This window comes from Oncorhynchus keta, chromosome 33 (assembly GCF_023373465.1).
Source record: "Oncorhynchus keta strain PuntledgeMale-10-30-2019 chromosome 33, Oket_V2, whole genome shotgun sequence".
Lineage (NCBI taxonomy): Eukaryota > Metazoa > Chordata > Actinopteri > Salmoniformes > Salmonidae > Oncorhynchus > Oncorhynchus keta.
In genome coordinates this window covers 19,951,046-19,978,347 of record NC_068453.1, presented here as the reverse complement: position 1 = coordinate 19,978,347, position 27,302 = coordinate 19,951,046, and the positions used below count along the sequence as shown (strand labels likewise).

The 27,302-nt window shown below is 47.4% G+C and overlaps 1 protein-coding gene across 4 annotated transcripts in view; it reads right to left on the bottom strand.

Annotated features, from left to right (window-relative positions):
- LOC118366363 (synaptotagmin-1-like) overlaps positions 1–27,302 on the bottom strand; it is a 225,540-nt gene that overhangs the window by 44,216 nt on the left and 154,022 nt on the right. For all 4 annotated transcript variants that reach the window (XM_052492401.1, XM_052492403.1, XM_052492402.1 and 1 more), the window contains one exon: positions 15,028–15,210. In XM_052492401.1, the coding sequence (XP_052348361.1) occupies positions 15,028–15,184 (157 nt within the window). In that variant the 5' untranslated portion in view covers positions 15,185–15,210. The remainder of the gene's footprint in view (positions 1–15,027; positions 15,211–27,302) is intronic.

Here is a 27,302-nt window from a genome sequence, read left to right as displayed (position 1 = left end):
CATCAGCAACAGAGAGGACCACCAACAGCCCAGCAGCAACAGAGGACCACCAACAGCCCAGGCCACCAACAGCCCATCAGCAACAGAGAGGGCCACCAACAGACCCATCAGCAACAGAGAGGGCCACCAACAGGCCCATCAGCAACAGAGAGGGCCACCAACAAGCCCAGCAGCAACAGAGAGGACCACCAACAGGCCCATCAGCAACAGAGAGGGCCACCAACAAGCCCATCAGCAACAGAGAGGACCACCAACAGGCCCAGCAGCAACAGAGAGGACCACCAACAGCCCATCAGCAACAGAGAGGACCACCAACAAGCCCATCAGCAACAGAGAGGGACACCAACAGCCCATCAGCAACAGAGAGGACCACCAACAGGCCCATCAGCAACAGAGAGGGCCACCAACAGGCCCAGCAGCAACAGAGAGGACCACCAACAGCCCATCAGCAACAGAGAGGACCACCAACAAGCCCATCAGCAACAGAGAGGGCCACCAACAGGCCCAGCAGCAACAGAGAGGGCCACCAACAGGCCCAGCAGCAACAGAAAGGGCCACCAACAGCCCATCAGCAACAGAGAGGGCCACCAACAGGCCCAGCAGCAACAGAGAGGGCCACCAACAGCCCATCAGCAACAGAGAGGGCCACCAACAGGCCCATCAGCAACAGAGAGGACCACCAACAGCCCATCAGCAACAGAGAGGACCACCAACAGGCCCATCAGCAACAGGACCACCAACAGGCCCAGCAGCAACAGAGAGGACCACCAACAGCCCATCAGCAACAGAGAGGGCCACCAACAGGCCCATAAGCAACAGAGAGGGCCACCAACAGGCCCAGCAGCAACAGAGAGGGCCACCAACAGGCCCATCAGCAACAGAGAGGACCACCAACAGCCCATCAGCAACAGAGAGGGCCACCAACAGCCCATCAGCAACAGAGAGGGCCACCAACAGCCCATCAGCAACAGAGAGGAAGACCAACAGCCCATCAGCAACAGAGAGGGCCACCAACAGCCCATCAGCAACAGAGAGGGCCACCAACAGGCCCAGCAGCAACAGGGCCACCAACAGCCCATCAGCAACAGAGAGGACCACCAACAGCCCATCAGCAACAGAGAGGACCACCAACAGGCCCATCAGCAACAGAGAGGACCACCAACAGGCCCATCAGCAACAGAGAGGACCACCAACAGGCCCATCAGCAACAGAGAGGACCACCAACAGGCCATCAGCAACAGAGAGGACCACCAACAGGCCCATCAGCAACAGAGAGGACCACCAACAGGCCCATCAGCAACAGAGAGGACCACCAACAGGCCCATCAGCAACAGAGAGGACCACCAACAGGCCCATCAGCAACAGAGAGGACCACCAACAGGCCCATCAGCAACAGAGAGGACCACCAACAGGCCCATCAGCAACAGAGAGGACCACCAACAGCCCAGCAGCAACAGAGAGGGCCACCAACAGCCCATCAGCAACAGAGAGGGCCACCAACAGGCCCATCAGCAACAGAGAGGGCCACCAACAGGCCCATCAGCAACAGAGAGGGCCACCAACAAGCCCAGCAGCAACAGAGAGGACCACCAACAGGCCCATCAGCAACAGAGAGGGACACCAACAAGCCCATCAGCAACAGAGAGGACCACCAACAGGCCCAGCAGCAACAGAGAGGACCACCAACAGGCCCAGCAGCAACAGAGAGGACCACCAACAAGCCCATCAGCAACAGAGAGGGCCACCAACAGGCCCAGCAGCAACAGAGAGGACCACCAACAGGCCCAGCAGCAACAGAGAGGACCACCAACAAGCCCATCAGCAACAGAGAGGGCCACCAACAGCCCATCAGCAACAGAGAGGGCCACCAACAGCCCATCAGCAACAGAGAGGGCCACCAACAGCCCATCAGCAACAGAGAGGGCCACCAACAAGCCCATCAGCAACAGAGAGGGCCACCAACAGCCCATCAGCAACAGAGAGGGCCACCAACAAGCCCATCAGCAACAGAGAGGGCCACCAACAGCCCATCAGCAACAGAGAGGGCCACCAACAGCCCATCAGCAACAGAGAGGGCCACCAACAAGCCCATCAGCAACAGAGAGGGCCACCAACAGCCCATCAGCAACAGAGAGGGCCACCAACAGCCCATCAGCAACAGAGAGGGCCACCAACAGCCCATCAGCAACAGAGAGGGCCACCAACAAGCCCATCAGCAACAGAGAGGACCACCAACAGGCCCAGCAGCAACAGAGAGGACCACCAACAAGCCCATCAGCAACAGAGAGGACCACCAACAGGCCCAGCAGCAACAGAAAGGGCCACCAACAGCCCATCAGCAACAGAGAGGGCCACCAACAGGCCCATCAGCAACAGAGAGGACCACCAACAGCCCATCAGCAACAGAGAGGGCCACCAACAGGCCCAGCAGCAACAGAGAGGGCCACCAACAGGCCCAGCAGCAACAGAAAGGGCCACCAACAGCCCATCAGCAACAGAGAGGGCCACCAACAGGCCCAGCAGCAACAGAGAGGGCCACCAACAGCCCCAGCAGCAACAGAGAGGGCCACCAACAGGCCCAGCAGCAACAGAGAGGGCCACCAACAGGCCCAGCAGCAACAGAGAGGGCCACCAACAGGCCCAGCAGCAACAGAGAGGGCCACCAACAGGCCCAGCAGCAACAGAGAGGGCCACCAACAGGCCCAGCAGCAACAGAGAGGACCACCAACAGCCCCAGCAGCAACAGAGAGGGCCACCAACAGGCCCAGCAGCAACAGGGCCACCAACAGGCCCAGCAGCAACAGAGAGGACCACCAACAGCCCATCAGCAACAGAGAGGGCCACCAACAGGCCCAGCAGCAACAGAGAGGGCCACCAACAGCCCATCAGCAACAGAGAGGGCCACCAACAGGCCCAGCAGCAACAGAGAGGACCACCAACAGCCCATCAGCAACAGAGAGGGCCACCAACAGGCCCATAAGCAACAGAGAGGGCCACCAACAGGCCCAGCAGCAACAGAGAGGGCCACCAACAGGCCCATCAGCAACAGAGAGGACCACCAACAGCCCATCAGCAACAGAGAGGGCCACCAACAGCCCATCAGCAACAGAGAGGGCCACCAACAGCCCATCAGCAACAGAGAGGAAGACCAACAGCCCATCAGCAACAGAGAGGGCCACCAACAGCCCATCAGCAACAGAGAGGGCCACCAACAGGCCCAGCAGCAACAGAGAGGGCCACCAACAGGCCCATCAGCAACAGAGAGGACCACCAACAGGCCCATCAGCAACAGAGAGGACCACCAACAGGCCCATCAGCAACAGAGAGGACCACCAACAGCCCAGCAGCAACAGAGAGGGCCACCAACAGCCCATCAGCAACAGAGAGGGCCACCAACAGACCCATCAGCAACAGAGAGGGCCACCAACAGGCCCATCAGCAACAGAGAGGGCCACCAACAAGCCCAGCAGCAACAGGACCACCAACAGGCCCATCAGCAACAGAGAGGGCCACCAACAAGCCCATCAGCAACAGAGAGGACCACCAACAGGCCCAGCAGCAACAGAGAGGACCACCAACAGCCCATCAGCAACAGAGAGGACCACCAACAAGCCCATCAGCAACAGAGAGGGCCACCAACAGGCCCAGCAGCAACAGAGAGGACCACCAACAGCCCATCAGCAACAGAGAGGGCCACCAACAGCCCATCAGCAACAGAGAGGGCCACCAACAGGCCCAGCAGCAACAGAGAGGGCCACCAACAGGCCCAGCAGCAACAGAGAGGGCCACCAACAGGCCCAGCAGCAACAGAAAGGGCCACCAACAGCCCATCAGCAGCAGAGAGGGCCACCAACAGGCCCAGCAGCAAAAGAGAGGGCCACCAACAGCCCATCAGCAACAGAGAGGGCCACCAACAGGCCCATCAGCAACAGAGAGGACCACCAACAGCCCATCAGCAACAGAGAGGACCACCAACAGGCCCATCAGCAACAGAGAGGACCACCAACAGGCCCAGCAGCAACAGAGAGGACCACCAACAGCCCATCAGCAACAGAGAGGGCCACCAACAGGCCCATAAGCAACAGAGAGGGCCACCAACAGGCCCAGCAGCAACAGAGAGGGCCACCAACAGGCCCATCAGCAACAGAGAGGACCACCAACAGGCCCAGCAGCAACAGAGAGGACCACCAACAGCCCATCAGCAACAGAGAGGGCCACCAACAGCCCATCAGCAACAGAGAGGAAGACCAACAGCCCATCAGCAACAGAGAGGGCCACCAACAGCCCATCAGCAACAGAGAGGGCCACCAACAGGCCCAGCAGCAACAGAGAGGGCCACCAACAGGCCCATCAGCAACAGAGAGGACCACCAACAGCCCATCAGCAACAGAGAGGGCCACCAACAGCCCATCAGCAACAGAGAGGAAGACCAACAGCCCATCAGCAACAGAGAGGACCACCAACAGCCCATCAGCAACAGAGAGGGCCACCAACAGCCCATCAGCAACAGAGAGGAAGACCAACAGCCCATCAGCAACAGAGAGGACCACCAACAGCCCATCAGCAACAGAGAGGACCACCAACAGCCCATCAGCAACAGAGAGGGCCACCAACAGCCCATCAGCAACAGAGAGGGCCACCAACAGGCCCAGCAGCAACAGAGAGGGCCACCAACAGCCCATCAGCAACAGAGAGGGCCACCAACAGCCCATCAGCAACAGAGAGGGCCACCAACAAGCCCATCAGCAACAGAGAGGACCACCAACAGCCCATCAGCAACAGAGAGGGCCACCAACAGCCCATCAGCAACAGAGAGGAAGACCAACAGCCCATCAGCAACAGAGAGGGCCACCAACAGCCCATCAGCAACAGAGAGGGCCACCAACAGGCCCAGCAGCAACAGAGAGGGCCACCAACAGGCCCATCAGCAACAGAGAGGGCCACCAACAGGCCCATCAGCAATAGAGAGGGCCACCAACAGGCCCAGCAGCAACAGAGAGGGCCACCAACAGGCCCATCAGCAATAGAGAGGGCCACCAACAGGCCCAGCAGCAACAGAGAGGGCCACCAACAAGCTCATCAGCAACAGAGAGGATCACCAACAGGCCCATCAGCAACAGAGAGGGCCACCAACAGACCCATCAGCATCAGAGAGGGCCACCAACAGGCCCATCAGCATCAGAGAGGTCCACCAACAGACCCATCAGCAACAGAGAGGTCCACCAACAGACCCATCAGCAACAGAGAGGGCCACCAACAGGCCCATCAGCAAACAAACTATGTTTTTGTCAATATTTACCAAACACACGATGGAGACCGTGTGGTAGATTCAGGCTGGTTTGATTTACTGTATCACTGAAGGATCTGATAATTGAACAGTTTTCCCACCTGAATAAATTCCACCACGCTATACTGAAAAGAAATATAAACACAACATATAAGTGTTGGTCCAATGCTTCATGAGCCGAAATAAAAGATCCCAGAAATGTTCCATAAGCACAAAAAGCGTATTTGTTTACATCCCTGTTAGTGAGCATTCTACTTTGCCAAGATAATCCATCCACTTGACAGATGTGGCATATCAAGAAGCCGAATGAACAGCATGATCATTACACAGGTGCACATTGTGCTGCGGACAATAAAAGGCCACTGTAAAATGTGCAGTTTTGTCAAACAAGTTTTGAGGGAGCATGAAATTGGCATGCTGACAGCAGGAATGTCCACCACAGCTATTGCCAGAGAATTGAATGTTAATTTCTCTACCATAAGCCGCCTCCAACGTCATTTTCGAGAATTTGGCAGTACGTCCACATCTGGCATCTTCAACTGGGGATCATCTGAGACCAGCCATCCGGACAGCTGATGAAACTGAGAATTGTCTGTAATAAAGCTTTTTTTGTGTGGAAAAACTCATTCTAATTGGCTGGGTCTAGCTCTCCAGTGGGTGGGCCTGGCTCCCAAGTGGGTGGGCCTATGCCCTCTCAAGCCCACCCATGGCTGCTCCCCAACCCAGTCGTTTAATCCATAGATTAAGGCCAAATGTATTTATTTCAACTGACTGATTTCCTTATATGAACTGCAACTTAGTAAAATGGTTGAAATTGTTGCATATTGCGTTTATATTTTTGTTCAGTATAATTACAGAATAATTATGACCATAGAAAAGATTACATAGTACATTTCCTCTCTGTACACTACTCAGAAACCTGTTGTGGTACTACTAACTCTACTCGTATGGAACAATGGGAGGCAATTGGCTTCATTGTAAATCTAACGTTTGTCACCTTTCAGTGCTACTTTGAAGACTCTATATCTGCGGGCCACTAGAAAGAACCATTACAGGAGAAATATATGACGGTCTATTCTCCCTGGGGCTTTGGCTTACCAGCGCTTCACTGAATTTCCCTCACCTCCTCGCCATCAGAGAGGAGGGAGGGGGAGAGAACAAAATCAATGCGCTGTTGACTAAATCGATAAGCACTCTCCTTTTAGGAAAAACATTGAGTGATGCTCTAAAATATCTTTGGGATCTACAGTCTTGGCCTTGGCACAGTGGTGTGCTAATGGCAGGGACAATCTCCCCCGATCCACCCGATTTTGAATTCACCCCCTTGAGCTGTGGTCTCCGAAAAACTGGTTTTCTGCTGCTCACAAAGTTGTTGAAGAAAAACATTTGAAAAATACAAAATATTGTTTTGAAACTTGTTTGTTATAATTGTTTTAGTGGTAAAAATATGTCACTTTGCATTAGTATGGTAATTATCGATACCTTTATATAATTGTTGTGTCTTTGGCTATGCCAGATTAAGTGATATGATAATTTATCCGTAATTAATATTACCTGATTGAGCTAATCGTGTAAATGTAATTAACTAGAGAGTCGGGGCACCACAAAATAATATTTATAGAGCTGTTATCTTCCCGAATAAACTTTTAAAGACCTAGTAATATTTTACATCAATAGCAGTCAATATTAATCGTCATCTTAATTCAGTCTCATCTGAAAGTTGTAAATTCTTGGTTATCTGCACGAACCCTGGCTAACAAGTTGAATCAGCAATACAAAATTGGGTTTAGTTATGTATTTACTAAATACCTAACTAATCACACAGAATTACACATACACATAATTAAATCATAACTTTATTACAAATTACGTCATAAAGGAAAACGTCCCTAGCGGGCAGAACAGATATGACAGCTTGTTACACAAAAGAAAAGAGCTGGGTTTGAGTGAAAGAGCGGGAAGACTGAGGAACAAAGGGCGAAGCTGTGCTATCGTAAATATAGTATCTTATGCATTCTAAATTACTGCCCATTTGGAAAAGGAAAATGCAATAACTATTTACTCTGAGCTGCGCTTCGGTAGGTTGGTGGTAGATGGAAGGCCGTCTTGTCCAACCGAGTCCTTTGTCCATTGAAGAATGTCTCTGCTGGTAAATTGGATACGTTGCAGTAATGTCATTGTGTGGTAGATGGGATACTCTGTCTGTTCCTTCCTAATCTGCGTTTGCAGCTGCTGTTGGCGAGGATTATGCGGCAATGCAGGCGTTTGGAGGAGTGTGTTACCAGTCCGGTGCAATCTGTGCCGGTCCCACGCATCAGGCCTCCAGTGCGCCTCCACAGTCCAGTACGTCCTGTGCCTTCTCCTCGCACTCGCCCAGATGTACGTCTCCACAGCCCAGTACATCCAATGCTAGCTCCTCTCACTTGCCGTGCGAGGTGTGTCATTGAACCGGTACCATCGATGCAGGCTATATGCACCAGGTCTCCGGTGCGCCTTCACAGCCCAGTACGTCCTGTTCCTTCTCCCCGCACTCGCCCTGAAGTGCGTGTTACCAGTCCAGTGCCACCTGTATCGGGCCCCACGCATCAGGCCTCCAGTGTGCCTCCCCAATCCGGTAGGTCCTTTGCCTCGCCCTCCCGCTTTCCCTGAGGTGCGTACCACCAGTGCCGGCCCCACGCAGCGATGGTTCCCAGTTCAGAGCTTCCGGCGACGGTTCCCAGTCCGGAGCCTCCGGTGACAGATCCCAGTCCGGAGCTTCCGGCGACGGTTCCCAGTCCGGAGCTTCCGGCGACGGTTCCCAGTCCGGAGCTTCCGGCGACGGTTCCCAGTCCGGAGCTTCCGGCGACGGTTCCCATTCCGGAGCTTCCGGCGACGGTTCCCAGTCCTGAGCTTCCGCCGACGGTCCCCAGTCCGGAACCTCCTGAGACGGTCCACAGTACGGAACCTCCAACGATGGTCAACGGTCCGGAACCTTCAGCGAGGGTCAACGTTCCGGAGCTTCCAGACACGGCGTCCAGTCCAGCTCCATGGCAGGAGCTCTCCTCTGCGCCGATGCCCAGTCCAAGCACGGTGTCCGGTCCAGCTCCAGGACAGGAGACTTCCTCTGTGCTGATGTACAGTCCAAACACGGCATCCGGTCCAGCTCCATGGCAGGAGCCCTCCTCTGCACTGATGTCCAGGCCAGGGCCGGTGTCCAGTCCCGTTCCATGGCAGGAGCCTTCCTCTGCATCTGGGTCTGGTCCGGGTACAGTGTTCAGCCTGGGTCCAAGGCTGGATCCGCAGGATGAGCGGGTTCTTCGGCCCGCACCAGAGCCACCACCAGGGATGGTGGATCCGCGAACTGAGCGGGTTCACCGTCCCTCACCGGAGCCGCCTCCGATGTGGGCGGATCCGCGGGATGAGAGAGTTCTTCATCCCGCACCAGAGCTCCCTCCGATGCTGGCGGATCCACGGGATGAGAGAGTTCTTCTTCCTGCACCAGAGCCGCCACCGACGCTAGACACCCCCCTAACCCTCCCTTTTGGTTTCAGGTTTTTTTTTTACTTTTTTTTTTAATTATTTTTTTTACCTTTATTTAACCAGGCAAGTCAGTTAAGAACATATTCTTATTTTCAATGACAGCCTGGGAACAGTGGGTTAACTGCCTGTTCAGGGGCAGAACGACAGATTTGTACCTTGTCAGCTCGGGGGTTTGAACTCACAACCTTCCGGTTACTCTAACCACTAGGCTACGCTGCCGCCATTTTGCGGCTGGAGTCCGAACCTTTGGGGGGGGTACTGTCACGTCCTGACCATAGAGAGTCCATATTTTCTATGGTGGAGTAGGTCAGGGCGTGACTGGGGGGGTTAGTGTAGTTGATTTTTTATATGTGGGTGTTCTAGTTTTCATGTTTCTATGTTGGTGACTTGTATGATTCCCAATTAGAGACAGCTGGTAATCATTGTCTCTAATTGTGGATCATATTTATGTAGTGTTTGTTCCCACCTGTGTTTGTGGGATATTGTGTTTGAGTTAGTGCACGTAGCACCTCTGTAGTCACGGTTCGTTGTTAGTTTATTCTTTATTTGTCTTTGGTAAGTTTCACTTTATCATAAAAATGATGTGGAACTCAACATCCGCTGCGCCGGTCCGTTTCTACAAACGATCGCGAAAATAACAGTGAAATTTGGCATTATTTTGACGAGGCAGACTGCACTGCAATTGGATTCCGTTGTGCATCATAAAATACAATATGTTTAAATGATACTGCCACCTTCTGTGGTTATTTACAATGTGTTGTCATCAGTGGTACAACTATTATAATGCACAGCCCATTGCTGTAAAATCCAATGCAATAACTCAGGCCTTATTTATCTATTTTATTGGGCATGTGTCTAATACTGAAAGACACTTTTGTGTTGCTTAATTAAAATAAACGGAGTCCCCGAAAGCAATAAAAGCATTCCCTAATTAACTACATGGTGCGTCTATTCTCTCTTGAGACCGCGGCGCCAGCGGGTGCACTGCACTTCAACTTTAAGCAGTTGTTAACTCTCGTTTCGCCACACACAACGGTGAACGGAAAATGATGCAGGCGCTGGATGATGGAATGCGTGTTTGGTGTTCACAGCTCCGGAGGAGAGGCGCAAATCACATTTCTGCAGCCGTAGTCAAAAACCATCCAGTCAGCGGCAGCCAATGTGCCTCGACGCCACACAATGAGTCGGCTTTCAGCTGTGAATATCAACGTCCTCCGGATGCCTTCAAGGACACAGCAGGGCCTTTTGGCTCATTCGCTCCGAACCAGGAGGCTCCAGCTGCATTTGTCTTGCGCTCCGAGTCGCCCGCTTTCTTATCAAACCTTTGTTTTTTTTTCTCTTCCAGACAGAATTGATCTGATAACCGGCTGGAATGGGGACCATTGAAATATGACAGATGAGTTATCAGACAGGTTTTTTTTTAACAAAACCTTGCAGACTGCCAAAGGCTATGGAACTCTTGACACATGGAACAATGCAAACAGGATGAGGGACTTTTGGTTCTAACACATCTTTTCAGACATACTCTCTGTGGATGAAGAAGAAAAGGTTAGAGTAACTGAAAGGTAATCCTCTCACAAAGTCCGCCATTTTACCCGAACTTCATCTGTAAGAGACTCTTGGCTCTATTTAACAGCTTATTTGAAAGGAATCTGTCATGACTTGAATTAAATAGCAGAAAACAAATAATTCAGTCAACATTCATTCTGGGTTATAGACTATGGGGATGTTGCCGATATGAATGCAGCTGCCAGTGTATGTAAGACTTTGGATGCAGTTTATCATAGTGCATCATTTATTACAGACAATTCGTTCAGTACACATCACTGCATTCTGTAGCTTCATTGTTACTTAATTGTTACTAACTTCTAGAGGTACGAGATACCAGACCTTAGGGATGGCTAACTGGAGATCCCTACAATCTCCACTGAGTTACAGGTAGGTAAATCTGTTATTTTTCATCTGGAATGATCTCCAAGGCTCTCTAAAATTGGATGAATTGGTGCCACTGGGACAATTCAAAATGACTGAGGACCTTTTTACTGAATAATGTTTGTTTTCTATGATTGTGTTTTGCTTTTAGTGTTTTGATGTGAATATTCATGTAATATTAATGCATATTATTGTTGTGTATATTGATGGGTATTGTTCAAATCAAATTGTATTTGTCACGTGTGCTGACAAGAACAGGTGTAGACTTTACCGTGAAACTCTTACCCAACAATGTAGAGTTAAAAAGTAACATTGATGTACAGTATATTTAGTATATTATTGAGTATAGTGTACATTTATGTGCACTGATGTCTATTGAAGTGATGCTCAACTGAGAGACACAGCCACTGTCAGTGTGGCAATAGAGCAGGATCAGTCAAATCGGTGAGACACAGAGTAGGAATAATGGAAGCTAAAGGGCTCTATTTCATTACCTAGTTTTGGGGCAGATTTCCATACTATCTCAATGTTTCCGGCCACAGGGCAGAGGCAGTCTGAGGGAGTTGGAGCGGTTATATTTTTCACGATGGGTGAGGTTCATGGGACGGGCCCATAGTAATCAGTCACGTGGGGTCTGCCTCGGGGAACAGGGGGAGCTTCCTGCTTGTCATCACATTACCCATGGTCCTCTGAGGAGATACGTGCCTCCTTACATCATTATACAAAGGATCCAATAGACTGGCAACAGTAGTGGGCGGGGGGTGATGATGTATCAGGGTAATAGGCATGGCAACACAAACTAATATATTGTGACAGCACACTGTTGGTCAATTAACCTTGACATTACATGTTGTTATGCCAACAAGAGCAGCACCCCCAGTCCTTGGCCTTTCCCACTGTGGGAACAACAACAATGACAGTGCAACAATAGCTGCAAATGGGGTAGGATGAATATGTAACAGAAAAAATAACTAGCTACACAAACTGGTATTTGTGTTAAGATTTATGTAAAACTAATGAGGAAGAAAGTGATTGAGTTTTGGACCAGGCCTCTGATTCCCTTCTTTGAAAGGCTACTCTGGAGGTGGGAGGTAGCGTACTGGGACTCTCAAAAGGGTCAAGCATCACACTGTTGATGAGGGGGGATCTCCCCCTGCACGCCATAGAGCACCCTCCTGACATGGGCTCGGTTGGGCGGGGGGGGCAAGAAGTTTGGTCCGAGTAGGGCTGTTCTTCCCGTCTGTAAGCTGCTAGCTAGTTCTGGTCCCCCAGCCCCCTCCTGCTGCCTCATGGCAGGCCTACTGGCTCAGTCTAAGGCCCGGGAGAGGACCGGGACTAGAGCCAGACAGAGAGGGACAGAGAAGTTTGTCTTTGCTGATCTACCACCAGTCTAATCCTCAAAGGGTGCTTTCATTTCTGAGCAGAATCTGAAATAAACTACTCTGTAATTATTCTAAATATATTATTTTGAAATGTTAGAGTTTTCAGTCACCTGTACATTTAATTTCTTTTAAAATCGAAAGCAGTCCATTTTGTAAAACGTATGTATAGCTTTCAGTGTAATACCCACAGAAACAGGTGTGAAAAAAACACTAATATTGACAACCTTTGAAAAGACATGTTTTTAGAAATGTCATTTTCAATACGTTTGTCTGTGTTATTTAGAGTAATGGAGGAGAGTGTGGAGACAGCAGTTATGAAGCAAAGCATTTCTAACACTGAGAGGTTCATTATTGTCACTGAAAACAAAAACCTTTTGGTGTTTAGAGGGAGTGCTGGAAAATCCATGACAACGCCTCCCGCTGAGGCCACAAGGCCCTGAGCATGGTGTGGTGCGGCCCAACACAGACACAACACAGACACAGCTGCAGTGGATACACCCCTCTGAGTGTGGCCGTTGGCTTTGTGTGGTGCTCGCTATGGCATCACATGGCATTCTCCATACACATTACATCATGCAAGCCAAAACTGTCAGTAGTCTGACCACAAACCTTTAGTGGTAAACTTGAAAGAGAGAAAAGTGGGACAGTCTGCATTAATCTCAACAAACATCCTTGTGGTGGCAATGCATGCTGGGATAGCGGATGGAGCTACAGCAGGTAATGGACGAAGTAATGCTTTTAATAACATTGTCTTTTAGGTCCTCCTTGGTGTGAAATAGTTTTGAGACAGCGAATGAGAAATTATTAGATTTTTTTTAATCCCCATTAGCTGACGCTAATGGCAACAGCTAGTCTTACTGGGCACGTGACGAAAAATACATTACAGACAAAAGACTTAACAATTTCCATACACTACATGTTCATGTTTTGAAATGTATGTGTGTGTGCATCTATCAGTTACACATACATGTCAGTACTTACACACAACAAGTAGGTCACATGGGGGAGAGGCGTTGTTCCATGTGGTGTTGCTTAATTGTTTTTTAAAACCAGGTTTGGGGGTTTAAAATACTTTTGAGAAGGGAAAATGTATCAAGAAAACACTGAAGATTTTTGGAGGGATGAAATTCAACTCCATTTGAAAAACCGCCACTTCTAGCAGCATCAGCCAACAGATGGGGCTGAAGAGGAGCTTTTGGCTTGGAGATTAATACATGGATCTTTGTTAATGTCACAAGGCATTCCACTGAGTTATACCAGAGATACAGCACAAGATGCCCAACTCTGACAACACCGTGCATTCAGCTTTACCTGCAGGAGTCAAGTCTTATAGATTTCTATGTAGAAATACCCACAATTAATCATTTGCTATGGCAATGAATTGTTTCTGTCTTATTCATTAATGCCCTGTCCCAATACTGGGAGTAGCTGTATTGATATTCGCTGGCACAAACACGTCGTTGGGCATTCATCAGGCTGGCAGCGCTCGACGTGGAGCTGCTCGTTTTCTAGTTCTGACTGAGTGCTGGAGCAAAAAACTGTAATTTAAACTCTACTATAATGGAGTGGCTTTTTCGGGGGCTGCTTTCAGATAGCATCTCTGTCTGAGGCACACCCAACAACTCCTTATTTAGTCGTTGTCCACATCACACAGTGTGATAATTAGGGAGAGAGGTGGTACATGGGTTGTTACAAAGCCTAATGGGCAGGTTGCCACCATGTCATTGCCAAATACAGACAGTGAAATGAAGGAAAGACCGGGTGTTTTGGAAGGGTAACACAACTCCACTGTGAGAGTGCTGAGGCACCAGGTTAGCTGTTGCTGGCTAGGATTGGGGGGGGGGACGGACATCAGAGTCACCCCCCTACAGTGTCTTCATTATCATTATGGCTTCCATATGCTCCTCAGTGGTGCTAATTTCATTGGATCGCCCAATGGCTCCAACACACTTCTAGGAAGTGTTTGTCGCTTGTCAATCAATGAAAGTCTATCTCTGGTCTGATGGGGTAAAGTCCAGGGCAGTACATACTGACCACGGACTACTGTCTAAAGCGTCTACGGCTTTATTTCCCAAAGCAAATATGTTGTTGGTTTTAAATGAGCCTCCCCAGACGCAGGATAAATCTCTAATCAGGCTCCCTGCGCTATGAATCTAGGACAGCATAATAAAACAAGTGGCGTCATTCACGTTGGAGCTAAAGCAATAGAACCTCTCTTTTTCATGGGAGCCAATTCCTGACACAGGAATTACTTCCACATGAGCCGGTGGATTTGTCTATATTTAGGACTTGGGAGGCTGAACACAACCACGTCCACTGGATATGTAGGTTGGGGTTTGGGATAAACAAAGGATGCTGCTGTCCCAAACTAACTGCTACTGTTCCACAGACGTTACAGGCAAAGACAAGTGTCTCCTCCGGAATCACTTGGTGGAACATTTTTATATAGGAGTGATGGGCTCACAGTTGGTCAGGATTCCAACATGCTGTAGTCGTGCCTCCTGTCGGGGGAGGGTATAGATGGAGGGAAGAAACACAGGGTGCCCAGCAATACAGACAACCTTGGAGATTGAAAAAGTGAATTTGCTTTGAGAAAACCAACAATCTTGGAAATTAGACATACTCAACAAACAAAACTTTCAAAACAATGCTGTTTGTTGTCTTGTCACCTCAAATGCCAAATGGGTTTCTAAAAGTAGTCACAGTACTTCTGAGTAACACCATTAGTCCCTATCCACAATCAGTGATAATGACCACTTGTACTTTGTTGATTGCAATTAGTCTCTAAAGAACAGATCCAAGGGTGCTTTGAGGAATGTGTGAGACGTCTATAGGAAGTAGCTACTCAACCAATTACCACTTTGTCACCAGGCAGGTTAAGGGACACCAACCACTAACATGACTCACGTGGGATTTTGTTGAGCTCGTTCATGAACTTGTTCTTGAGCTTGGAGAAGTCCTCGCTGGATCCGGTGCCGGAGATGTCGGTAGCGTTGGCACCGACCGTGGAGGCAGTGGTGGACATCGGGGCCGCTGCCAGGGCTTCCCTTCGACTCTCAGCCATGGTGGTGCTGGGCAGCCAGGCAGAAGCTGGAGGAGAGATGGAGAAAGAGTTGAGTTTAACACACCTAATTTAATATTGCTTCCACTGTACATAGAATAAATAGATACAGAGAGAGCGAGGCAAATCGAAGGTAGAGCGAGAGAGAAAGAGAGACAGTGAGAAAGAAAGACAAAGAAAGAGAGAGTCAGGGAGGATTAGCTGGTTGTGACAGATGTCTGCCAGGGACAGTTTTCTCTGGCCCTGCTATAGATGAGTGAGTGGAGCTCCCTCTGTGTGACCATTTGCTGGCTCAGTCTGAGTAAACACACCTGGATCCCACAATGATCCTGCAGGGTTCTACCAACAGCCCTAGGCAGATGAAGCTGGCTTTCACACTACACAAAGGCTGTGTCCCAAATGTTGGGAATAGGGTGGCATTTGGGACATTCACAAAGCCTCTAACAACTCCACTTTCTACTTTAAGTGTGGACTTTTATGCTGTTCTATTCTAGTCATGCAAATGGATTCCCAGGCATGTGATTGGATTGATTGTAAGTCGCTCTGGATAAGAGCGTCTGCTAAATGACTTAAATGTAAATGTAAATAGTATTGCTAACCTTTATAGCGTGCAAGACATAGAGATAACCCACTATTACCCCACTGTGCACTTCATATAAACAACCAGCAGGAAGCCAGGTGTGTTTACTTTGGATTCATGTCTCTGTTACAGGAACTAGGAACAGCAATTTTTCGTTTCATGTGTGTAGGTGTCTGTTTGTTAAGAGGTGCTGGGCAGATTGTCACCAGCCGAGTAAATGGCCCAGATATGCTCATTGACGGGCTGTAGTGACGCAGGCTGAGAGTTTCAAGTTCCTTGGCATCCACATCTCCAACAAACTAACATGGTCCAAGTGCACCAAGACAGTTGTGAAGAGGCCACGACAAAACCTATTCCCCCTCAGGAAACTAAAAAGATTTGGCATGGATCCTCAGATCATCAAAAGGTTTTACAGCTGCACCATGGAGAGCATCCTGGTGGGTTGCATCACTGCCTGGTACGGAAACTGCTCGGCCTCCGACCGCAAGGCACGACACAGAGTAGTGTGTACGGCCCTGTACATCACCGGGGTCAAGCTTCCTGCCATCCAGGACCTATATACCAGGCGATGTCAGAGGAAGGCCCTGAAAATTGTCAAAGACTCCAGCCACCCTAGTCATAGACCGTTCTCTCTGCTACCGCACGGCAAGCGGTACCAGAGCGTCTAGTCCCACAAGCAATAAGACTCCCGAACATCTAATCAAATAGCTACCCAGACAATTTGTGTTGCCCCCCACCCCCCCTTCTATGCTGCTGCTACTCTCTGTTAATGTCTATGCATAGTCACTTTAATAATTCTACCGACATGTACATATTACCTAAATTACCTCGACACCAGTGCCCCCGCACATTGACTCTGTACCAGTACTCCCTGTATATAACCTCGCTATTGTTATTTTACTGCTACTCTTTAATTACTTGTTATTTTTATCTCTTACTTTTTCGTAGGTATTTTCTTCGCAGCATTTTTGATTAAGGGCTTGTAAGTAAGCATTTCACTGTAAGGTCTACACCTGTTGTACTCGGCGCATGTGACAAATAACATTTAATTTGATTTGATACATACAGTTGAAGTCGGATGTTTACATACACCTTAGCCAAATACATTTAACTCAGTTTTTCACAATTCTTGACATTCAATCCTAGTAAAGATTCCCTGTCTTAGGTCAGTTAGGATCACCACCTTATTTTAAGAATGTGAAATGCCAGAATAAAAGTAGAGAGATTTTTTTATTTCAGCTTTTATTATCACATTCCCAGTGGGTCAGAGGTTTACATACACTCAATTAGTATTTGGTAGCATTGCCTTTAAATTGTTTAACCTGGGTCAAATGTTTTGGGTAGCCTTCCACAAGCTTCACACAATAAGTTGGGTGAATTTTGGCCCATTCCTCCTGACAGAGCTGGTGTAACTGAGTCAAGTTTGTACGCCTCCTTGCTCGCACACACTTTTTCAGTTCTGCCCACACATTTTCTATCGGATTGAGGTCAGGGATTTGTGATGGCCACTCCAATACCTTGACTTTGTTGTCCTTAAGCCATTTTGCCACAACTTTGGAAGTATGCTTGGGGTCATTGTCCATTTGGAAGATCCATTTGCGACCAAGCTTTAATTTCCTGACTGTCTTGAGATGTTGCTTCAATATATCCACATAATTTCCTCTCCTCATGAAGCCATCTATTTTGTTAAGTGCACCAGTCCCTCCTGCAGCAAAGCACCCCCACAACATGATGCTGCCACCCCCATGCTTCATGTTGGGATGGTGTTCTTCGACTTGCAAGCCTTCCCCTTTTTCTTCCAAACATAACGATGGTCATTATGGCCGAACAGTTCTATTTTTGTTTCATCAGACCAGAGGACATTTCTCCAAAAGGTACGATCTTTGTCCCCATGTACAGTTGCAAACCATAGTCTGGCTTTTTTATGGCGGTTTTAGAGCAGCGGCTTCTTCCTTACTGAGCGGCCTTTCAGGTTATATCGATATAGGACTCATTTTACTGTGGATATAGATACTTTTGTACCTGTTTCCTCCAGCATCTTCACAAGGTCCTTTGCTGTTGGGATTGATCTGGGATTGATCTGGGATCAATCTGGGATTGATTTGCACCTTTCGCACCAAAGTACGTTCATCTCTAGGAGACAGAACGCGTCTCCTTCCTGAGCGGTATGACGGCTGCGTGGTCCCATGGTGTTTATACTTGAGTACTATTGTTTGTACAGATGAACGTGGTACTTTCAAGCGTTTGGAAATTGCTCCAAAGGATGAACCAGACTTGTGGAGGTCTACAATTTTTTTCTTGGCTGATTTCTTTTGATTTTCCCATGATGTCAAGCAAAGAGGCACTGAGTTTGAAGGTAGGCTTTGAAATACATCCACAGGTACACCTCCAATTGACTCAAATTATGTCAATTAGCCTATCAGAAGCTTCTAAAGCAATTACATAATTTTCTGGAATTTTCCAAGCTGTTTAAAGGCACAGTCAACTTAGTGTATGTAAACTTCTGACCCACTGGAATTGTGACACAGTGAATTATAAGTGAAATAATCTGTCTGTAAACAATTGTTGGAAGAATTACTTGTGTCATTGCCAAACTACATACTATCTTGTGGAGTGGTTGAAAAATGAGTTTTAATGACTCCAATCTAAGTATATGTGAACTTCCGACTTCAACTGTATATTTACATATTGCTCCATACTACTACAGTGTAAAAACTATAATGAGGTTGTGAAACAAAAGGAATTTCCAACGTGCCCTGTTTCATGAAACTAGATTCATAATACCGTAGATGGAAGAATGTATACTCTATGAGTCACTAGATGGCAAGGTGATCCGATTGCTTTGTAGGTTCACTGAGTGTGTTTATGGGAGAAAACATATAATCCAATTGAGAGTGCAGTGTATTCACAGGAGCTGTTAGCTGTTGCTAACTCACTTTAGAGGCATTGACAAACCTGATAGCAGGGTGTGGTGTTGTTCACTCACTTTGCAGGCATTGGCAAGCCTGTTAGCATGATGTGCTGTTGTTCACTCACTTTGGCTTTGCCAGCTGTTGTATGGGAACACACTGTGAACGCACGAGAGGACTGTGTTCTCCAGCTGTGTTGTCAACACGTATTTAATGACCCTGGCAGATCTGACAAAGACATCCTTCAGGGTGTCAAACACAAGCCACGATAATGACAATTTACCATAATATACACCTACAGGCTACTATATAAAGGGTATACAATTGCATTGATGTGTTCTAACGCAGGTTCTAACTTGCCTTGAAACCCCCTCCCTGAAATCTTTGCTAATTGCTATGAATGAACACAGCAATCAGTGCTTCTGTGAGCCCTTTGACTCTCCCCTCTAGTTCAAGGTTCCACCTACACCTTCATGTTCTCCCTGCCTTCCCTTGTCTCCCTTTGAAAGGCAGCATCGAGGTTAGTGTGGGCGCTGAGCTGTGGAGAGGCACAGCGGGCCACGACAGAGACACTTCAGTGCAGGCAGGGAGAGGACTTTCGGAATATAATGCCGCTCTCAGGTGAGAGTAGGGTATGTGGGAGGAGGCATCTTCTCTTCTATTGCAGATAGGATTGATCCCGTGGGAAGGGAATGGAGGGCATGTATTGTATTGTAGGCTTCAGGCGTGATGTTTTCATGTTTGTCCACGTCAGACTCCAATCCGAAGGGCCCTAATGCACACCTGCTAGAGTTTCCCGCTCTCCTGACAGACGTGAGTGAGTCAGACAGAGGCTGAACAAAGGAGCTCTACCAAAGGGCTGTAATTACAAGAAACCCTGAGCAGAAAACAGCCCCATTTAGGAACACATTTGCATTGTGGGAACAAGAGAGACAATCTATCCACTTAGAGGCCAGATCAACACGGCGGGGCCATCATTAAAGAGAACATCTGACACCCTGGAACAGTAGGGAGATATTTGTAACATGCCCTGATGTTTGATGGCGCTCCCCTGTTGGGCCCCTGTGAACAGTACAAACCCACCTACCAGGTGAATGACCCATAGAGCCACTTTGTCCTCAGCACAAAGGACCTAGGCCTAGATGCTAAGCTGATGTGACAGAGCTGAAACAAGTAATTTATCTATTTTGACTCAGTGCATTTCTTATTCATACACCCAATTATTCAAAGAGACCTCAGCGGGTGATGTCGAGACGCAGAGACGTGATCAGATAGTTTTGTTCCTCTCTCAAGGTCAAAGCACCAAGTGATGGATGCTATTGGCTCTGTGCCTATAGACATTGCTCCGGGAGAATGAGTGGCTACATGATGTGGTAACTATATAGTACAGGGGTTGATATCACTGTTGTATTAATGCATCACCACAGGTGCGTTATAGAAAGATGTTCATAAACAAATTATCATCAAATGCTTAAAGGATTTACTAACTTGGGCCTGGTTCAAGGCGGCCATTTTAATGTTCTCTTTGAGCAGGTGGTCACATATAAAGTGTAAGACACCTTGGATCATTGTGACATCACTGTCAAATGCATTATGCTTGGAGAGAGAATGTTCCCAGGCCTACTGTGAGTTGGAGACCACCCTTGGAGACAGTGATGCTTCTCAGGATCATTCCAGAATAATAAAGGGTTATTCTGTCTCAAATTCTATGTTTTCTTGTATAAACAAGTCTTGTATAGAGGCTGAACACTCTTGTGTGGCAGGTGACCCACTTGAACATGGAGTAGCATTCTGTTCTGGCTGGATGGCAGCTCATTTGCCTCTGACCTTTTCCCTTTTCCAATGGCTGTCATCGCCATAGCGATCATATCTCAATTTCAACAATAAGTCAATACCTGCCCTTTCAATTGCCTTTATTATAAACCAACTTCAAGCCAAAGCTAAATAATACATTACAGAGAGCATGTTTAATGATGCATGCCGATCAAATTCAGAAATGCCCTTTTAAACACAAAGCATCAACTTTGTTATAATGAAAGCACTTCCTCTCACAGTCATGCACCAGCACGCCCGCTACAGTATGTTCCACTGCTGAGGCAACACGTCAAATGTACCTAGTCTATGAGATACAAGGGAGATACAAGGCCAGCTAAAATATCAGGACACAAAGCCTGGAAATCTCTCAAATCAACATGCCAAACAAAGATGGAGGATAAAGTATTCAGGATAGCAGACAGATTAAAACAAGACCAGCTGCTTTTCGCTTTCAGTCGTTTTCCTCTAAGCACACCTGAGGAATCACAGAGAGTCTGAGTTTCTACTTTCCCTCTTCCATCTCAAACGCTCATCCCTCCCAAGGTGTGTCATGCAGGTGTAAGAGCCCTACCCAATTACAGGACGGCTAGATGGCTTAGCAGGGCCCACATCATACCCCGTGCCTGGCTGGCGGCGCCCCAGACCAGACCAACTCCTCCTCACAACCCAGCCCAACTCTAACTGGGTCAGCTCCCTCCCTCCATGCCCAAACCCCCTACTCTGCCCTCTCCCAGGCGCAACACTGGCCATGCTGTTTATCTCTTCGTCTTTCTCTCTCCCAGTAGAGAGAGAAAGATAGATATGGAGATGCTGTATAATTATTACTACTAGAAACATGTTCTTTAAGCTACCATCAAGGTTTAGGTTTGGAAGGGGTGCTGCTTTCATTCTGGGCCTGTTCTGCAGGTTTTCACATTTTTGCCAGGACTCTCAGCGGGCAGTGTTTTGGACCAGGACTCTCAGCGGGCAGTGTTTTGGACCAGGACTCTCAGCAGGCAGTGTTTTGGACCAGGCAAAGTTTTGGACCGTGCTGTTTGAGGAATTTACAAGGCTGTCAAATCAGCCGGGCTCTACATCCATTGGAGATGAGAGGGAAAGCTGAAGCCAGGGAAGCCAGAGCGACGAGTATTGCCGTCAATTTCATCAGAGAGGAATCAAAAAGTTGACTTTCATGTGAAGGACATGAAAAAGAATGGGAGGAATATCCAATGACAGTGCGCCTTATGTGTAGAATCCATGAGTTAACTAGCCAGTTAATGTTTAAATATGTCCATTTAGCAAAGTGTTAAATGTCAACTGCTAATTATCACAAACTATTCAGCAGCCTCTCCATGTCATTGAAGTCAATCTATTTGCAATCACTGAATACATTGAAAGATGCACTGTGGGGCAGTGAGTCAAGTGATCTTACTTCGGACCATATACCAAATGTATTTTTCTTTGTGACTTGATGGGATAAAGTCATTTTGCTGCAGGCAGAGGCTTTTAAGGTTAACTTAATAACCTCTTGTAAAGGAAGAAAGAGAGACACTCTAACTGAAGGACTACTGTCATCCATCCCCATTGCAGATTAAAATCCTGCTTCAGATTCAATTCCCAAAAAGAGTGGCTTAAAACCACTCACTCAGTATTTGAGCTGCATGTAGAGGAAAGCCATTTTAGAACGACATGCAAACGCTGGATTGCAAAATGTAAAATGTGCTGCTATATCCAAGAATGAAGGAACTTAAATGTATTGAAGACAACTACCAGTACCAGTACCAGATCAATAATGGATCTATATACAGGGAGTACCAGTACCAGATCAATAATGGATCTATATACAGGGAGTACCAGATCAATAATGGATCTATATACAGGGAGTACCAGATCAATAATGGATCTATATACAGGGAGTACCAGATCAGTAATGGATCTATATACAGAGAGTATCAATACCAGATCAGTGTGCAGAGAGGTATTTGAGGTAGATACATGAAGGCAGGGTAAAGTGATGAGGAATCAGGATAGATAATAATAAGACTCATTTACCTTAATTTAACTAGGCAACTCAGTTAAGAATAAATTCTTATTTTCAATGACGGCCTAGGAACAGTGGGTTTTCAGGGGCAGAACGCCAGATTTGTACCTTGTCAGCTCAGGGATATGAACTTGCAACATTTTGGTTACTAGTCCAACGCTCTAACCACTAGGCTACCCTGCCACCCCAATAATAAAGAACAGAGTAGCAGCAGCAAATGATGAGTGTAAAAGTGCTTGTCTGTAAGTGCATGTGTGTGTAATGTGTGTGTGTGTAACGGATGTGAAACGGCTAGCTTAGTTAGCGGTGCACGCTAAATAGCGTTTCAATCGGTTACGTCACTTGCTCTGAGACCTTGAAGTAGTAGTTCCCCTTGCTCTGCAAGGGCTGCGGCTTTTGTGGAGCGATGGGTAACGATGCTTCGTGGGTGACTGTTGTTGATGTGTGCAGAAGGTCCCTGGTTCGCGCCCGGGTATGGGCAAGGGGACGGTTTAAAATTATACTGTTACATGTTTGTGTGTTTGTGTTGTGTCGGTCTGCGTGCGTATGTAGCGTGCATGAATGTGTGTGGCTTTTGTGTGGGATTGTCAATATAGTGTGTGTGAGTGAGTGTGTAAATGGTGTGTATATATCAGGGGTTCACAAACCTTTTCTGCACACAACCCCGAATTGACACTACAACATGTAGGACCACCCATACGTAGAATGTATGCACACATGACTGTAAGTCGCTTTGGATAAAAGCGTCTGCTAAATGGCATATATTATTATTATTATTATTTATATATTAGGGGACTTTAAAAAGTATTTTCCCTAGTTAATGCTGTTTGATCATATTCACTCAATTTTGGGTCTGTTATGCCGTCCTAAATCAAAGTAATGACATTAAAGTGCATTAAAGGCCTTTAGCTGACACTAAAAGGTTGTATTTTATACTCATTTGAATATCTTTATTTTTATTTGTTTGATAAGACCTCATTTCAATTTCAGGGACCCCGACACCAAGTTTGGGAAACACTGGTATATATAGTCTAGTGAGTGTGTATACAGTATGTTGTGTATATATAGTCTAGTGAGTGTGTATATGGTGTGTATATATAGTCTAGTGAATGTGTATACAGTATGGTGTATATATAGTCTAGTGAGTGTGTATACAGTATGTTGTGTATATATAGTCTAGTGAGTGTGTATATGGTGTGTATATATAGTCTAGTGAGTGTGTATACAGTATGGTGTATATATTGTCTAGTGAGTGTGTATACAGTATGTTGTGTATATATAGTCTAGTGAGTGTGTATATGGTGTGTATATATATTCTAGTGAGTGTGTATACAGTATGGTGTGTATATATTATGGCTTAGGGGTAGAAGCTGTCTAGGAGCCTGTTGGTAAGCAGGAAGGTAATAATAGTGTTGTAATTGCTTTGTCAAAGAACAGATGAGAGAGAGAAAGAGAGAGAGAGCGAGTGTTTGTGATAAATGCTCCAGCCGGGATCGATAGTCTGAATCAATGGGAGAAAGTGCTTTTACTACACACCAATACAGAGGAGGGGCCCAGGGCTCTTCAGTCTGTTTTCTGTCTGTTATGGTGGAGGAAGTGACAAAAAGAGTAGCTCCAACAGACTCACTTAATACAACTCTGATGGCTACTGTATGAATCCACTTGACCATCTTTTACAGCGCTTCTTAACACCCATTAACTACAGTCCAACTGCGACTGTGCAGCCGTCCATCATTTCGCTGCTATCAACAGGTGCTTGGTGGTTTAAAATTAATTCCCGTTTTGATGACAGTTGAAAGCTCAGGACATTCCGACCATTGAAAGTAATCCTCGGCGAGACACTTGCAATTGCTTTACAGACACGGATAAACAAATAATCAGAGTGAGAACACTGGTTTTGATCTGAAGGGAACACTAACGGAACACTAACAGTGTAATTACAATAAATGAAATGAAATAAACCAAATGAAAGCCTGTGTTTGCGTGCATAAATAGGCTAGAGAAAGGTGGCGCCACATCAAACAGTTAAGTTCACTATATTTAAATCGGGGAGATATTCATCTGAAACATACCAATTAAAAATATTAAAGTAATGCCCCTGCTTCAAACCCCATTCCATTAATGTGTGGATAGCTCGCCTGCAGGATCAAACAACACAATGGTTTTAGTGCTATCTTCAAGGAAACAGGGGGACGTAACAAAAAGTTGTGTATTTCAGAGTTCTACCTCATCCGTGCACACACACAGTCGCACTCTGAGAATTTCTTGTGTATGTAATAGCGGTGCAAATGATTCAGCCTGCAGCAAGGGGAGATACGAGCAGTGTGTGTAGAAAGCCCAGAGCCCAGCTCCCTCCCTGTCCAGCATGCGTCTTTACTCATCTGCAGGCAATCTCTAGGGGTAATGGAACTGGAAAAAGTGATTAACCCCGCTTTGCGGCGAGGCAGGGACAGCTCTATTAAGCCAATGCAGAAAGATCCCTCGTTTTCAATTACTGCTCGCAAAGGCACAGAGGAAAGGTCTATGAAGGAAGAATAAGGCCTGAAATACAGGCAGCCGTGTTGGTCAGAACCTGACGGAGAAGGGTTTTAGTTGGCCTCAAAACCTCCCTCTGTTATCTTCCAATCCAGTTCCTCCCAGTCACCCCCCCTGGTCCTATTCATCTCACTAATATTGGAATGTCTGTGTCTCGTGCACCCTGAAACATGAGCCTGTCAGCTAGGGGCTAAGCAGGGCTCTGAGTCCTCCTGGGGTTGGGGTGAGGAGGAGAGCCCAGGGGGGGATCTAGGAGTCTAGCCAAGCTTGGATGGACTTGGGTAGAGCCACCAGATGTCAATGTCAGCCCTTTACAATGTTGGTTTTCTGGGACAATCTGGAGGTTTCCAGGGCTAATTGGCTAATGATAAGACCACTCCAGCTTGCACAAATCTGCCTGTCTCAGCACAGAGCAGCAGTGATGTTAGTAGTTAACACCACTAGGGTCTCATTTCCTTCCTTCCCCTCTAGCTGTGAGAGTAGAGCTCTAAGAACTGGGGGATTCACACCTTTCCACTGTCCTTTCTCTACGGCCAGATTACTTTTTTCAAACCTTCCCAGTTCCCTGCTAATGGTCTACCAACCCATTAGTTGTATGTTTTTGAACAGGGCTTTCACAGGAAAAATGGCCCCATACAGCAACATAGCATGGTCATATTGCACTGTAATACTCCTAAATACACAACAGTGTTAGAGCGTGTGTCTGGTGTATCAGTCATCCAGGGATTATCTCATTTTGGACCATTAGGCTCCATTACTCACAGTCTGCTTTTAAAACTATGACAGTCCATTGTTTTTGGGTTGTCCACCCTCGCTACCACGCTTTCATATAGAACAAAAGGAAGAGATGATGAGTTGTCTGGAAGGCTGAATAACTCTCCTCTCTATAGGAGACACAGGACAGACCCAGTCTGTCCTCCCCCTCAATGCTACCCCCTACTACCCCTTGTTGCATGTGAGGCTTGCTGGGCGGTGGGAGGAGGCGACTGGGGGTGTTTGGGGACCCGGGTTAATATAGACAGCCCCTGTGGAGAACAGTGTCTGTTGGAATCAGGCTGATGTGGGAGGGGAGAGGGACATGGGGTAAGGGACTGCATGTAGACAGGTGAGTCATGCGGTCAAGAGGGGGCTATTTGCTCAGAACACTGCCCGGGCTGAGAACACTGCACCCCACTGGGAAATCTGCCCGGCGACCGAAGACCATTGGAGGCGTGACACGGTGAGAGAATAGAAGAGAAGTAGGGAGATATTGACAGGACTCTAATGGTCAAGGAGTTAGACTGACCTCTCTGGGGGAGTTCCAGCTGAAGGTACTGAGAGGGTGGGCAGGCGTGATGGACTTCATGGGGTGTCTGAGAGGGCATGACCTTATATTTTGATCGTTGATCACACTTTTGTTCACCCTCTATTTTTTGACTACAGTAATGTAAAAACGGTATTATTTTTCTGTGAAGAGAGATTCCTTCTGTCAAGTTATGTTCTATTTTTGCAGGTGGACGGAAGTGACTGAATCTGGATGTGAAGTGTTACTTCACTCAGAAAGAGAAAAAAGAGAGACAGAGAGAGAGAAGAAACAGAGAGGGAAGCAATAGCTAACGTAATTCCCTCCTCTTCTCCCTCCCTCCCTCTCACTTCCCCCGCCATACCCAGACTCCCACAAGGCTCAGCCACAGAGATCACAAGTGACAAGGTCTAGCAAAGATCAGGAAGAACATGTTACATGATAAAACACGGTGATCAAACAGACTTGAAGGTAGAGGGAACCCAATGACCCAAACACCAACTCAGGCATGGTATAAGAAGCTCAACACTGTTGCATTTGTGAGAGGAACACGTCCTTCCTGCACGCACGCACACACACACCATTGGGGGGATTTCAGACTTGTTAGTAGCAGTCAGGTCAGGGCAAGTATCCACAAAGCATTTCAGAGTAGGAGTGCTGATCTATGATCAGTTTAGCCTTTTCGATCATAATGAAAAATATTATATGGACATATTCTAGATCAGCACTCCTACTGTGAGATGCTGTGTGGATACGGGCCCAGTTCCTAAGCCCTGAGGTCTAAATGCATTGAATCGGAGCTGAACTGCCGCCTAGAGACATTCCCTATTCCCAGTTCTCACACTGTCTGACTTCGGCTTACACAAGCAGTGACGCAGGCCAGAAACTCCACACCCATGGTACTGCACCCAGTCATGGATACGGTCAACCAATCGGGCGTTTACAGAAAGTCACCCACACCACATTGTTCCATTGGCTAC